The sequence below is a fragment of the Chanos chanos genome, chromosome 3 (genome assembly GCF_902362185.1).
Source record: "Chanos chanos chromosome 3, fChaCha1.1, whole genome shotgun sequence".
NCBI lineage: Eukaryota > Metazoa > Chordata > Actinopteri > Gonorynchiformes > Chanidae > Chanos > Chanos chanos.
Window position 1 is genome coordinate 23,372,501 of NC_044497.1, and position 13,301 is coordinate 23,385,801.

The 13,301-nt window shown below is 44.2% G+C and overlaps 1 protein-coding gene across 1 annotated transcript in view; it reads left to right on the plus strand.

The window, feature by feature from the left end:
* Positions 1-13,301, plus strand: part of plxna2 (plexin A2) — a 181,864-nt gene that overhangs the window by 59,937 nt on the left and 108,626 nt on the right. Inside the window, exon 3 of the mRNA XM_030769868.1 lies at positions 758-892. Coding sequence (XP_030625728.1) covers positions 758-892 — 135 coding nt within the window. The remainder of the gene's footprint in view (positions 1-757; positions 893-13,301) is intronic.

Genomic DNA, 13,301 nt, shown 5'->3' on the forward strand with positions numbered 1-13,301 from the left:
GAAGTATCCTTGATTATTCTTTTGTTTTTTTTTCCATTGCTTAAATGCAGTTGTTATTTATGAATTGAATCACTGCTGTACACATTTGTGTCTCATTCATATGAATAAAGGTGTTAATTTCATTTAGTTGGTTCTCCCCTGCTGTAGGGCTCAGGAATCGTGCTGTAAACTGTCTCTGTCTCATGTTTCACTTTGACCTTCATGTTTCTGTCACGTTTCTCTTCCTCTTCCTTTCTCTCTCTGAAACCTCTCGAGACAGACATGTGACCTCAGTTTGACCTTGGTGGGCTACACCAGCAATACTCACAGTGTGTCTGTGAGAGTCCTATTGGCTGTGTTTGTGTGTGAGAGTCCTACTGGCTAGGTGTGTCTGTGAGATCCCTATTGGCTGGGTGTGTCTGTGAGTGTCTATTGGCTGGGTGTGTCTATGAGTGTCCTGTTGGTTTGATGGGAGGATGGAGGGAGAGGAGCTATGAGACTGGAGGTGTTTGATAGCCAGTCAGGAACTCTTCTCTCTGCTCTCTGTGGAGGTCTCAGTCAAGGTTAAGACCTCCCTGTGGATGGAAGACCTCCTGAAATAGCAGCCCGGTCCACAAGAGAGAGATTTCTGTTAAAAATGAACTGCTTCCAGAAATGCTGTTCTTCCGTGTATGGCTGAAATGTGTCTAACCATTCTGTTATGCCCAGCATTGTGTGATGTGGAGCGGAGATGGCTTGTGTGTTCTAACGGTGATGTATTCTTTGCTCTTCCTCTCAGATTCGTGTGGATGGCCCTCCTCACGGCGGAATGCAGTATGAAACTGTCTCAGTCATTAAAGACGGCAGTCCCATCCTCAGAGACATGGGCTTCTCTCTGGACCACAACTACCTCTACATCATGTCTGACAGACAGGTCAGTCACACACACACACACACACACACACACACACACACACACACACAGCTACCTCTACATCATGTCTGAGAGGCAGATCAGTCACACACACACACACACACACACACACACACACACACACAGCTACCTCTACATCATGTCTGAGAGGCAGATCAGTCATTCTCTTTCTTTCATTCACGCACGCGCACACACACACACACCACTCTACTTCACATTCAGTGTAGCCAGGCTGCATATCCACTGGTAAGCAGCGTACATAAATCCTACCATGAGTTCTCCCTCTGCACCTCTGCCTGTGTCTGACCCCCCATAACCCCACACACGAGCACAGAGAGACTGACTCCTGCTAATGAAAGCCAGGGAGCAGCACAGAGAGAGTAGATGTGTCAGCCAGGAAAGAGTGATGGGGACAGAGGGACAGCTGGAGGAGCAAGGAGAGAAGAGAGGATGGAGAGAGGGAAGGGAGAGGAAGGTCAGGCGTATTGAATCAAGAGAGAGAGACAGAGAGGGAGAAAGAGAGAGTGGGCAGCCCTCAGTGGCCTCTGAGATTAAACAGGTTGAACAGCAGGACACCCAGAGCCTTGGGACACGACAATACAAAACCACTACAACAAAAAATCACACACGTCTCACTCAAGTGATAGATGACCGCCCCCTTTTTTTTAGTTGTGTTAAGTTTTTCTTTTCTTTTCTTTTCTTTTCTTTTTTCTTTTGAGGGAGTCTTCTAAAACGTCCACACGGGCCTGGGTTTTTTTTGGGGGGGGGGGGTGTTGTAAGTGTGTGTGTGTGTGTGTGTGCGGGGGGGGGGGGGGGGGTTGCAGGGGGCTGATAAGTGTGTGTGGGGGGGCTGCTTAGGATTTGGGGGGGTTCAGGGGGTTCATAAGTGTAGGGGGGGTTGGTTAGGGCTTGGGGGGGTTCAGGCGGTTGATAAGTTTAGGGGCGAGATGGTTAAGATTTGGAGGGGTTCAGGGGGTTGATAAGTGGGGGGGGGTGGTTATGGTTTGGGGAGGTTCAGGGGGTTGATAAGTGGGGGGGGGTGGTTATGGTTTGGGGGGGTTCAGAGGGTTGATAAGTGTAGGGGAGGGCTGGGAAGGGTTTCACTGTCTCTTACATTATATCAGGGTGGGAACAAGTCATGGGTTATTGACAGGGGATGGTTAGTTCAACCAAAATAGGTTTGTAAGTGTGTGTATGTGTGTGTGTGCGTGTGTGTGTGTGTGTGTGTGTGTGTATGTAGGCTTATTCTGTTTTAACTTTGCTGAGTCAGTAAATCATTTGTTCATACAAAACACACAGGTGCGCGTGCACATACACACACACACACACACAGAGTGCAGCAGGAGGTCCCAGCTCTCAATCAGCTGAACAGCTGCAACGCCTCAACTCCCTAGACCCGTAAAAAGAATCCTAACGAGTGGGCAACACTGTACACACAAACACACACACACCCCCCACACACACAGATACACACCTATGCTTGTGTGCACACAAACACACATGTCCCACAAACACACATGCACACACATGTTCCACATCTAGAACAGTCAGTCCTTGGGGGACCATCACTGTACTAAAAGCTCAGATGACACATCTGAGACAGGCTGGAACAGAATACTTAGACACCTCTCTCATTCACCTGCCCTTTTTCTCTCTGTCTCTGCTGTTTTTCCACTCGTTCACTCACTATCATAAGATATACAGCAGGGCCCAGCTGTCCCACTCTTTGTGGCATCTCTCATTTCACCTGGCGTTCAGTGACTCTGTGTTCAGTGGCTCTGTGTGGCATCTCTCATTTCACCCTGTGTTCAGTGGCTCTGTGTGGCATCTCTCATTTCACCCTGTGTTCAGTGGCTCTGTGTTCAGTGGCTCTGTGTTCAGTGGCCCTGCGTTCAGTGACTCTGTGTATCATCATTTCACCCTGTGTTCAGTGGCTCTGGGTGGAATTCCGCGTGTGGAAAGCACGCCGCCTCTCCTTCCCAGACCTCCTCAGGCACAGGGAGTGGGGAGATGGTGTTCCTCCCACCAGTTTAGGCGTCGCCTGGTGACAGGGATTGTAGGGGGAGACTAGCTCGCTTCATTAGCTCAGCAGGGCTCATGTTGGAGGAGGAGATGCTCCCCAGTCACTCTTCACACTCTGATAGCATGACGGGGGTTTCACAGAGTGTGACTGGCTTCTCACAGCACTGGGAAAACAGAGCTGAAATGGCCAACCACACAGCAGGCCCCAACTCACAGAAAAAGAGCAAAACTGTGTCAGAGTAATCCCCAGATCTAGAATGGGGGAGGGGGGGGACTAATAAAAGAAGAGAAATTATTGAGTGTTTACTGTGTAGGTCACTGTGTAGTTTAATTGTTCATACAGTCTAGATAGAAGACAGTTCCTGCTTTGAGTATGCAGAGGATAGGAAGTCCGTATAACTGAGGTAAGAACTGATCAAATGAAATACAGTCTTCTCCTATTGTGAGAGAGGACTTGCAGGCCTGTTATGACAGGACCTGTAGTTTACCTCACAGCTTTACTCAGGCCATAAGCTATGAGAGAAAGAGCATTTGGCTGTGGATTCTGACTGTGACATTCTCCTGGTCTGCTCCTCTAACTGACATAATACCATGTGTAATGTCATTCTGTGCATGTGCATGGCTGCAGAAGCATTCCTGTGTGTGTTTTTAAGGGAGGGATGCAGTGAATCCCATCTGCATATCCGTAAACTGGAGGCATAGCCTTTAGATTTACACTTGTCTGTCATAAGCATGCCCTCTGCATCTGAAAAGTGACACAGTTACCTGGGTTACACCTGTATTCACTCCTGAATGTTGTTTTGATAGGATCTGCATTTGTAACATCTGTTCCTAAAATACACATTTTAGAAAATGGATATATCGTAGAAATAATGGTCACATTTGTACGTAGATTCTAAAAGCAGATGATTTTCGTAGAGTTGTGTTTCACATTAAAAGTCTAGTATTTTAAACAGCTGCTTTTTATTTATTTATTTTTTTTTTACAACTGCTCTTTCAGACACACACGGGTGTCAATTACACTCATTTTATACGCGTAGGCACCCTTCCCTCACACACATATACACTCTATTCAACCAATCACATTACCCCTCACATACATATACACTCTATTCAACCAATCACATTACCCCTCACACACATATACACTCTATTCAACCAATCACATTACCCCTCACATACATATACACTCTATTCAACCAGTCACATTACCCCTCACGCACACATACACTATTCAACCCAATTATTGCTCATTTTAGTGCACTGCGCTGGAACTAATGAAAGATCCAGTTGGGCAAGCTTTCCTTTTCTTCCTGATAGTGTGTGTGTGTGTGTGTGTGTGTGTGTATGTGTGTGTGTGTGTGTGTGTGTGTGTGTGTGTGTGTGTGTATGTGTATGTGTGTGTGTGTGTGTGTGAGAGAGAGAGAGAGAGAGAGAGAGACAGAGAGAGAGAGAGAGAGACAGAGAGAGAGAGAGACTCGAGGTTGCTGTTGCTGTCATCATTAACAGACAGGAAGTAAACAGAAGACAGTGGGTGGTGCTAACACTACATAAAGTCCTGAATACGTTGGTGTGTGATGTACAGCGACCCTCTTATCACAGCCAAGCTTACCACTACAGTGACCTTTTCACGAGTGTGTCACAGTCTTCAAACAACTACAGCTGAAACCTTGTACTGTAGATATTGTGGAGAGCCTGATAGGCTTATACCTGCACAAAGCACATGAAGCCTTCTCCACCGCTGTTCACAGTGGAGGTCAGATGTGCTGCTAGATGGGCCCTGCTTGTCTGTCCTCCCTGAGCTCTGATTTACACCACTGGTAGGTGGTTCATCATTTATGCAAAGGAGCTACAATCTGAGGTTTTGTGTGATTGGGTTAAATGCAGAGGACAGAGAAAATTGGCTTTGATTCGGTTGAGTTTAGACCACAGCTGAGGGACATGGTGAGATGACGTGAGTGGCCGGTGTAATCTTTTGAGTTAAGTGAGTGTTGGGTCATCTGAGACCCTGTGTGTGTGTATGTGTGCGTGTGTGTGTGTGTGTGTGTGTGTGTGTGTGTGCGTGTGTGTGTGATGATGTGGAGTGAAATGCTCTGTGTTTTAGCATTCGTTTGTGGCTCTGTGATAAAATGCCTGCGTTGTTTGATAGGGTGGGTATGCTGCAGGCAAACACACACAAAAGGTCAGAGCAGTTTTGGCTGCTGGCAGCTTTGAAGAGAGAAACAGAGGAATAGGGAGGAGAGGGAGAGAGAGAGACAGAGAGAGAAAGAGAGAAAGAGAGATCACACAAGCAGACAAATAAGAGCTGTCTGGATAAGTGTTTGCAATGTCATGAAGACTTCATTCTCCACTTTCTCCTTTGCATTTTTTGGTGTGCAATAAACCACAACTTCACTGTGGTTAAGCGCTGCCCGACAGATCTGATCTGAACGCCCGACAGGATCCGCTCAGCAGTGTTAAGCACAACACAGCCAGCTGCGACAGTATCCAAATATTCACGCCATTATTTAAACAAAACCACACCTGCTCTCTTGAGTGACATGAAGACATGCCAAATATGAAAATAAGGCAGAGAATATCCATTGCAGTTGCGATTGGGTGGACCGATCAGCGAACGACTAATAGGAGAGCCCGCGGCCCTCGCTGTTGTCTGAACAGTTGTAGTCTTGTTTCGTTCTCCCTTAGCAACGCAGCCCGGTCAAGTAGAATGGCAAGACCCAGATTGCCAATTACTCGGCAATCAAATCGGAGACGGACGAGGAGGAGATTGTCTGCGCTTAGACTGTTCTGCTTTTTATTTTACAATTTTATCGGGAGCACATTAAAATTATTACGAGACTGTGTTGAATTAATAGTGGCCAGTCCCCAAACCAGTCGCTGCCAGTCATCTACTTGTTTAATTACTTGTAGTGGCTGTGAATGGTCAGAGACGTCCGCCGGGAATGAAATAAACATTACTTCCGATACATCTGCCACGAGATGCGGTCAAATTATAAAGTTTTATCTTTTCTTGTGTTTTATGAGTCATGCACTCTATAGCTGCCATTCTCAAAGCAAGACTGCGAGATGAAGGAAAGCCGCATCGAAACGTTGGCTTTTAAAAACTGCATTTATGTCCTGCCAAAATGAGAGAAAATGGAAACTGACATGGGGACCCAGCGAGAGATTTTGCGTCACGGAGTGACTCATGAAGTTAGCCTTGACACGGCTTGAAGGCGTTGCAGTTCGAGCTTGACAATGTCTCCCAGAAGCGCACTTTTTCCATTAAAAACGAGCATGAAATCTCTATCGGCGTGACTAACCCGAGTAGGGCCGGCTTAGTTTGTGAATGAAGTATCGACTTTCACTCGGAGATCTGCCTCTTTGGCGTGTGTTCTTGTCATTCTTCAGCGCATCCGTCTCTTTAATCGCGAACAGCACGACCCTCCGTCAACACTTTCACCCAAAAACCGCACTCCCTCCCAAACGCAACCCACTAAACCCAACTTTACCGATTATCATTTCAGATTATTAGCCAAATAAACGACTCCCTTCTTTAACAGTCTACCAATTTCTATACAAGTACTCAGCTGTGAAATTTGAAATCCATGCATGATTTCCTCTTTTTTCCCCCAACTATGCAATCCGGACTATTTGCTCACCCTCAACATGCCCAACTTAACAGCTTTCTGTGTACACACACACACACACACACACACACACACAGAAAAAGAGAGAGAGAGAGAGAGAGAGAGAGAGAACCCCAGTATTGTTTCACAAAGGTTGAGGGATGCGGGGGAAATGACTTGTGTAGTTATCAAGCTCAGGGAAATGGGATTTTCAGCACACACCATGAGATTGTGTGAGACCCCACTGCTGTTTCACATCATACACCTGCCAGGGCACAGACTCAGGCTAATAAAAGCACCGTTCTTTCTATTATGCTTCGGCAGGCTTTTTTTTTTTCTTTTGATTGATACAGTCTAGATATTGTACACCGAATATCAGATATATTCCAAATTTGAATCTTAAATCACATGTTCTGGAGTGTCTGTGTTCTCCTCAATACATTCCATAATTTTTGTCCTGTGAAATATGTATTAAAGTGAATTCTGTCATTGTCAGATTCCTGCATGGATGAATATGCATAGTATTTCCACCCTTGCCTGCATTGATAGAAACTGATGCTGTCTGGCCTGTGCTTTGCAGGGGTCTGTTGCCAGAGTCTTTTGTTTTCCAGGTCTGCTCAGTCTCTCATACCATATGCAGATTGACTTGGTTCACAGCCATTCATTTCCCTCTGACAGTCTTGTGCATGTTTGGATGGGTCTGGCTTTCTGTCTCTCTCTGTCAGCCTGTGGCTGCCTCTCTCTCTCTCTCGCTCTCTCTTCCTCACATGTGAGTGAGTGTGTGTGTGTGCATGCATGTGTGTGTGTGTATTTATGTGTGTCAATAACATCTCCTCTTGAGTTGCTAGTTAAAGCTCTCTGCTCTCTGTTCAGACTGTGCCTCACACAATGCCCAGGAAGAGAACTGGAGGCAGGAATGCCATTGTGTTGGGGTCCTCATTGGAGGAAAGAGCTCAAACAAAGACCTGCACAGAAGAACTGTGCCCTGAGTTCACATCCAAATTAAGACTCACATTAAAAAGACCAGTGAAAGAATAGCTAAAGCTATAGTTAGAGTCAAACAATGCGAGTGAAGCATGTGAGAGAGGCATGTGAGAGAGAGAGAGAGAGAGAGAGAGAGAGATCGGAGGTGGGCTGTTCTAAAGGATGGAATGTTTCTGCGTGCACACACACACACACACACACACACACACACACGGTCTGTGTTCCTCCTTAGCCCCCTCTTGACCTAAGAGGTGGGGGCAACTGCCCTTACAAAGAAAGAGAGAACAAGAAAAACATTTTGACTGCTGACCCTCAGTTGCCCTCTCCTTACCCATCACTGTCACCTGCTCTGCCCTGGACATGGAGACACTTCAACTGGTGTTCTTTACTAGGCAAAGGAGCAGATCTGGAGGGTTCTCGGGCATAGAATGTTTGGTGAACTGGGATGTTTGGATGCTGCCGCCCCCCACTCTAACATGTTCACTGAGGTTTGTTGACGGTGGAGTGGGTGGCTGCCTTGTGTCCCAGGGTGCCATCATGTCCGTATTACCTTCTAGCTCTCCCTTTTAACTATGCTGTAATAGCTAGTCTTGCTGGAGTCTCTGCCTGCACTCGGCACACGATGTATATTTTCCCTTAACCATTATGTGGAAATGAACATCTAACAATGTCTCTCTCTCTCTCTCTCTTTCTTTCTCTCTCTCTCTCTCTGTTGAGCCACACATGCTACTTGCCACACATGCTACTCCTGAGATACCAGTGATCCTGACTCCTCCCGCCCCCTGGACTGATCCATCCTGGTGTTATCATCTTTCATCCCCCTGTCAGCCTCCTGTCAGCATCGCCATCCCCTTTGTTCATGCTCCAATTCACTTGCAATTGTAACTGCCCACTGTGTCCGCACCTATTGCACACCTGTCTGGCCAAGGAGGGGTCTCCTCTCTCTGTGGTCCTCAAGATTTCTCCCATTTTCCCATTTCCCTTTTGGGTTTTTGGGGAGTTTTTTCTTGCCCGCCATGAGGATTAAGTCAGGGGGTGCTGTCCTGTTTTGATTTTGACTGTTGTGGCCTGTAAAGCCCTTTGAGACTGTAAACAGTGATATTGGGCTCTAAATAAACTTGAAACTTGTTGTCATGGTAATGCACTGGGTGGAGGACAAACTCAGTCTTTGTCTTTAAGCTTGTGAAATGGGAATTCCAGTGGAATGCATCTTTTCATTACTAATGGACTCATCTTTGCCCCTTATAAGACTTTTCCTGACAGCAGTGTTCTCTTTAGCTTTTTCTGTCCATTTGACATGAAGGGCATATGTAGAGGTGCCCTGTCTCTGTTGTTTTTAACGCCCATGCTGATTCGGTCATATATTACTCACCCCCACATCCATAAAATCAGCCCTACTGCATTATCAGTCACTCTTATACTAGTGTAAATTAGCCCTATTGCATTATCAGTCACTCTTATATCAGTGTAAATTAGCCCTATTGCATTATCAGTCACTCTTATACTAGTGTAAATTAGCCCTACTGCATTATCAGTCAGTCTTTTATCAGTGTAAATTAGCCCTACTGCATTATCAGTCACTCTTATACTAGCGTCAATTAGCCCTACTGCATTATCAGTCACTCTTATACTAGTGTAAATTAGCCCTACTGCATTATTAGTCAGTCTTTTATCAGTGTAAATTAGCCCTACTGCATTATCAGTCACTCTTATACTAGCGTAAATTAGCCCTACTGAATTATCAGTCAGTCTTTTATCAGTGTAAATTAGCCCTACTGCATTATCAGTCAGTCTTTTATCAGTGTAAATTAGCCCTACTGCATTATTAGTCAGTCTTTTATCAGTGTAAATTAGCCCTACTGCATTATTAGTCACTCATACCAGTGTAAATTAGCCCTACTGCATTATCAGTCAGTCTTATCACTGCGTGAAAAGAGGTGTATTCGGCCTGGAATACTCCTGTATATTCCCGGATACTCCACAGATTATCGGCTGTATCCGGCAGTTTGCAGCTCTGTTACGCGGCATGGAATACTCCTGAATATGTACCGTGTTTTGGGGTCTGCCTAGAGCCCTTAGTTGCCATGGTGAATAATCCCTTGGGGGTGCTTGGAAGGGAACATTTGCACTTCACACCTTGGGCCACCAGGTATCCTGCAATTGGTCAAAAGTCTTTCTTTGAATTGGTGGAGCAATGTCTTGCCCCTCCTCTAAAACCCTTCCCCATTGGACCATTGTGGGTCCCCAGACATGAATTCATATGGTTTATATAATAATAATTATTATTATTATTAATATTATTATTATTATTGGTGGTGGTGTTGTTTTATGTTCATAGGTAGATTGTATAGATAGTCTGGCAAACAAAAATGAATTACACAAATTTTATTATAAATAAAGCAAATACAGTATAATATAAGGCATATAAATTGACAATTTTATATATATATATATAAAATCAATGTACAATATATAACAGAATAGAATACATTAGAACAGAATATACTGTAATATCATAGTATATAATACAAATGCTTTTGGGAGCATAAATGAAACTCTAAATGTTGAGCATTCCCAGTAACAACCCAGCTTCCGTGGTCTCTATTCTGTAGCACCCCACACAGTGCAGACAACTCTGTGTCTGCACGGGAGGACCCACGCTGGCCTTCCATCCAAGATGGCGGCGTCCCCTTCAGAAATTATATCTACTGATGCGGTCCTCCATATGGCAGCCTCTTCCTCAGTTTAAAGAACACTAGCTCTGGCCTTGAGCAGATGCAAAACACAGTGAAAACAGAAATTAGATCACTGAAAATAGCAAATGGAGAAAAAGTCTAAGAACTACTAGGGAAATGATGTTTTGACTTACTCTTCTCCTCCTTTGCCTCGTTCGAGTGGCGATCCTGCCCCCCTCTTTGTTCTCTGGATTCACCCGGTAACTCTTTCGAATAGTCTCAATCGGTCTTTCAGGATGCTAGAGAGAAAAAAAACGGAGAAGAAAGGAAGATTGAATAAAAGTTCGTTTAGAATTCCAAGCACTGCTATGAAACAATCGCGACGATATAGTCTACCAACAAAACACGCTGTCCTACCTTGTCCGTGGATCATATCTGTGCGTGTTGTTTTCAGCATTATGCATTATCCGCACAGCTTCCTGTAGAAGCAAAATTTATACAAGAGTTAAATTCAACCACATTAAGGGATAAAGCAGATAAAGAAATGTGAACGTATCAGAATGCGCGGCAGTCAAAGACGAAAGCCAGAAGGCTACAGAAATAAACTTACCGAAACAGTTATTCCCCGCTCGTCTTCTTTTCTCGGGCAGACTCCTCTTGCGCCTCTTTGATGGGACTCCATCCTGTCCAACCGCCGAATAACATTCTCCATGAACGTTTACTGCTGTTCAGACATCTTCTTAAAAATGCATTTAACGGGGACACCAGTTGTTTGTTTTCGTTCGGACTCGGCGTTGGAAAAATTGGATATTCCCGACGCACGAGTAGCCTCTCCACTCCGCTGTCCGTTCGAAAACTCAAGTGTTCTTTTGCAAGCCATCTTCAAAATGCACACTATCGACAGAATACGGAGTACAACTTCTGTAATCCTTCAGTGACTCGCTTCTCCTTACCTTACTACCGGTAACCCCTTCCCCAAAGCAAATTTCGCGCTGCAGTTGCACACAATGCTATTGGTTACTGTCACCCTACGCCATGCACGCACAGAAAACTGATTGGACAGGACTCAACCTTAGATTCTAAGTGGGTGGTTTGAAAACGGGGCGCGTCCTCGTACTGAGGAGAAACATTCCGAACAAGCAAGCGAGAATCAACAACAAAAACTCCTATGCCCTGTAAACTTTTTTTTTTTTTAAAGTCCTGTATCCTTTGTCCCGCATCCCTCATACTGAGATAATGTCCCGCATTTTCGCTGGTCGTTTGGTTTTTAACTGTCAGAAATAAAAAATATATGGATCCATTATTTTACCCGCCCGCACATGAGCATAGTTTCTAATCTATTTAATAGCGCTATGTCAAAAGCAGTAAAAATGCAACATAGGCGAGTTTTTTTAAAAGCCTTGCTTTCACCAAATGGCTGAGAGGAGAGCGTTGAGGGCGGTCATCAAGAGTCTGTGGCGGCCATCAATCAAACTGTGCAGCTGTGGGGCCGACGAATTTCTTTGCTACGTCACAAAAACCAAACTTAGTAAAACTTTACAGATATGAAGATAAACGCTGTCAGCCGACGTCATGGTCAAAAAGAAAGGAAAAAGTTCTTTTATCCCTTCTGACCATGCTTCTCATCCAATAGAGATTTTGACTTGATATAAAGATTTGCATTGAAATTGTTTTATTTTGTGTAATATTTTATTTTGAGCCTTATTTATTCTTACAGTTGGATTTGGTCAGGGGTTTAACTTGAAAGACTTGAGCTGTATGATGCCTGCTGCTTTGCTTAAGTACAGTTGCCTTTGATGGGCCTGTAATGGCCAATGCATGTTGGATGTCTATCAATACAAGTGTATACAAGTGTTTCTTATACAGTTAGACTGACATTATATCTAAGTTTTACATCATCTCTCAGCATTAGTAACATGTCCCATATTGTCCCACACAAACTTACTATTTGTCCCCCATTTGGTCTGTTTGCATCTGGTCACCCTGTACCTTTGACCCCAAGTAAAGGACAGTTGCATAACCATCAAATATGTAATTAATGAACATTTAGACTTTTTTTAAATTATGTTTTCAGTGTGTTTTTGTATGCTCCATTTGAAGTGTCCATTGTAATTTAGCTGCACGACAGAGCAATGACATTAAAGGCTATATGGGCCTACCACTGCTATATTATACACCATGCAACACCTAAGAAGTTTGTGTGGTTATCAAAATATCGGCTAAATATTACATATAGGCTAACTGATAGAAAGTTACAGTGAGGAAGGGGGGCAGGCTTCTATACCCAGTCCCACCTAGACCACTGACTGTTATTAGCATTTGAAAGGCCAAGCCATCAGCTAACGACTGTGGTCACGCGGATGCCTGAAAACTGCCGTCTAACAGCTGTATTCGGACATTTGTGGGAGTTTTCAGGTCCGCATGACAAAGTTCTGCGGGCATCCGAATACCTCCGGAAAACAGCAGGTTTAGCGGAAGTTTACTTTGTCCGGATATTTCCGAATACACCACTTTTCACGCAGTGTATACTAGTGTAAATTAGCCCTATTGCATTATCAGTCAGTCTTTTATCAGTGTAAATTAGCCCTACTGAATTATCAGTCAGTCTTTTATCAGTGTAAATTAGCCCTACTGAATTATCAGTCAGTCTTTTATCAGTGTAAATTAGCCCTACTGCATTATCAGTCACTCTTATACCAGTGTAAATTAGCCCTACTGCATTATCAGTCACTCTTATACTAGTGTAAATTAGCCCTATTGCATTATCAGTCAGTCTTTTATCAGTGTAAATTAGCCCTACTGCATTATCAGTCAGTCTTTTATCAGTGTAAATTAGCCCTACTGAATTATCAGTCAGTCTTTTATCAGTGTAAATTAGCCCTACTGCATTATCAGTCACTCTTATACTAGTGTAAATTAGCCCTACTGCATTATCAGTCACTCTTATACTAGTGTAAATTAGCCCTACTGCATTATCAGTCACTCTTATATCAGTGTAAATTAGCCCTACTGCATTATCAGTCACTCTTATACTAGTGTAAATTAGCCCTACTGCATTATCAGTCAGTCTTTTATCAGTGTAAATTAGCCCTACTGCATTATCAGTCAGTCTTTTATCAG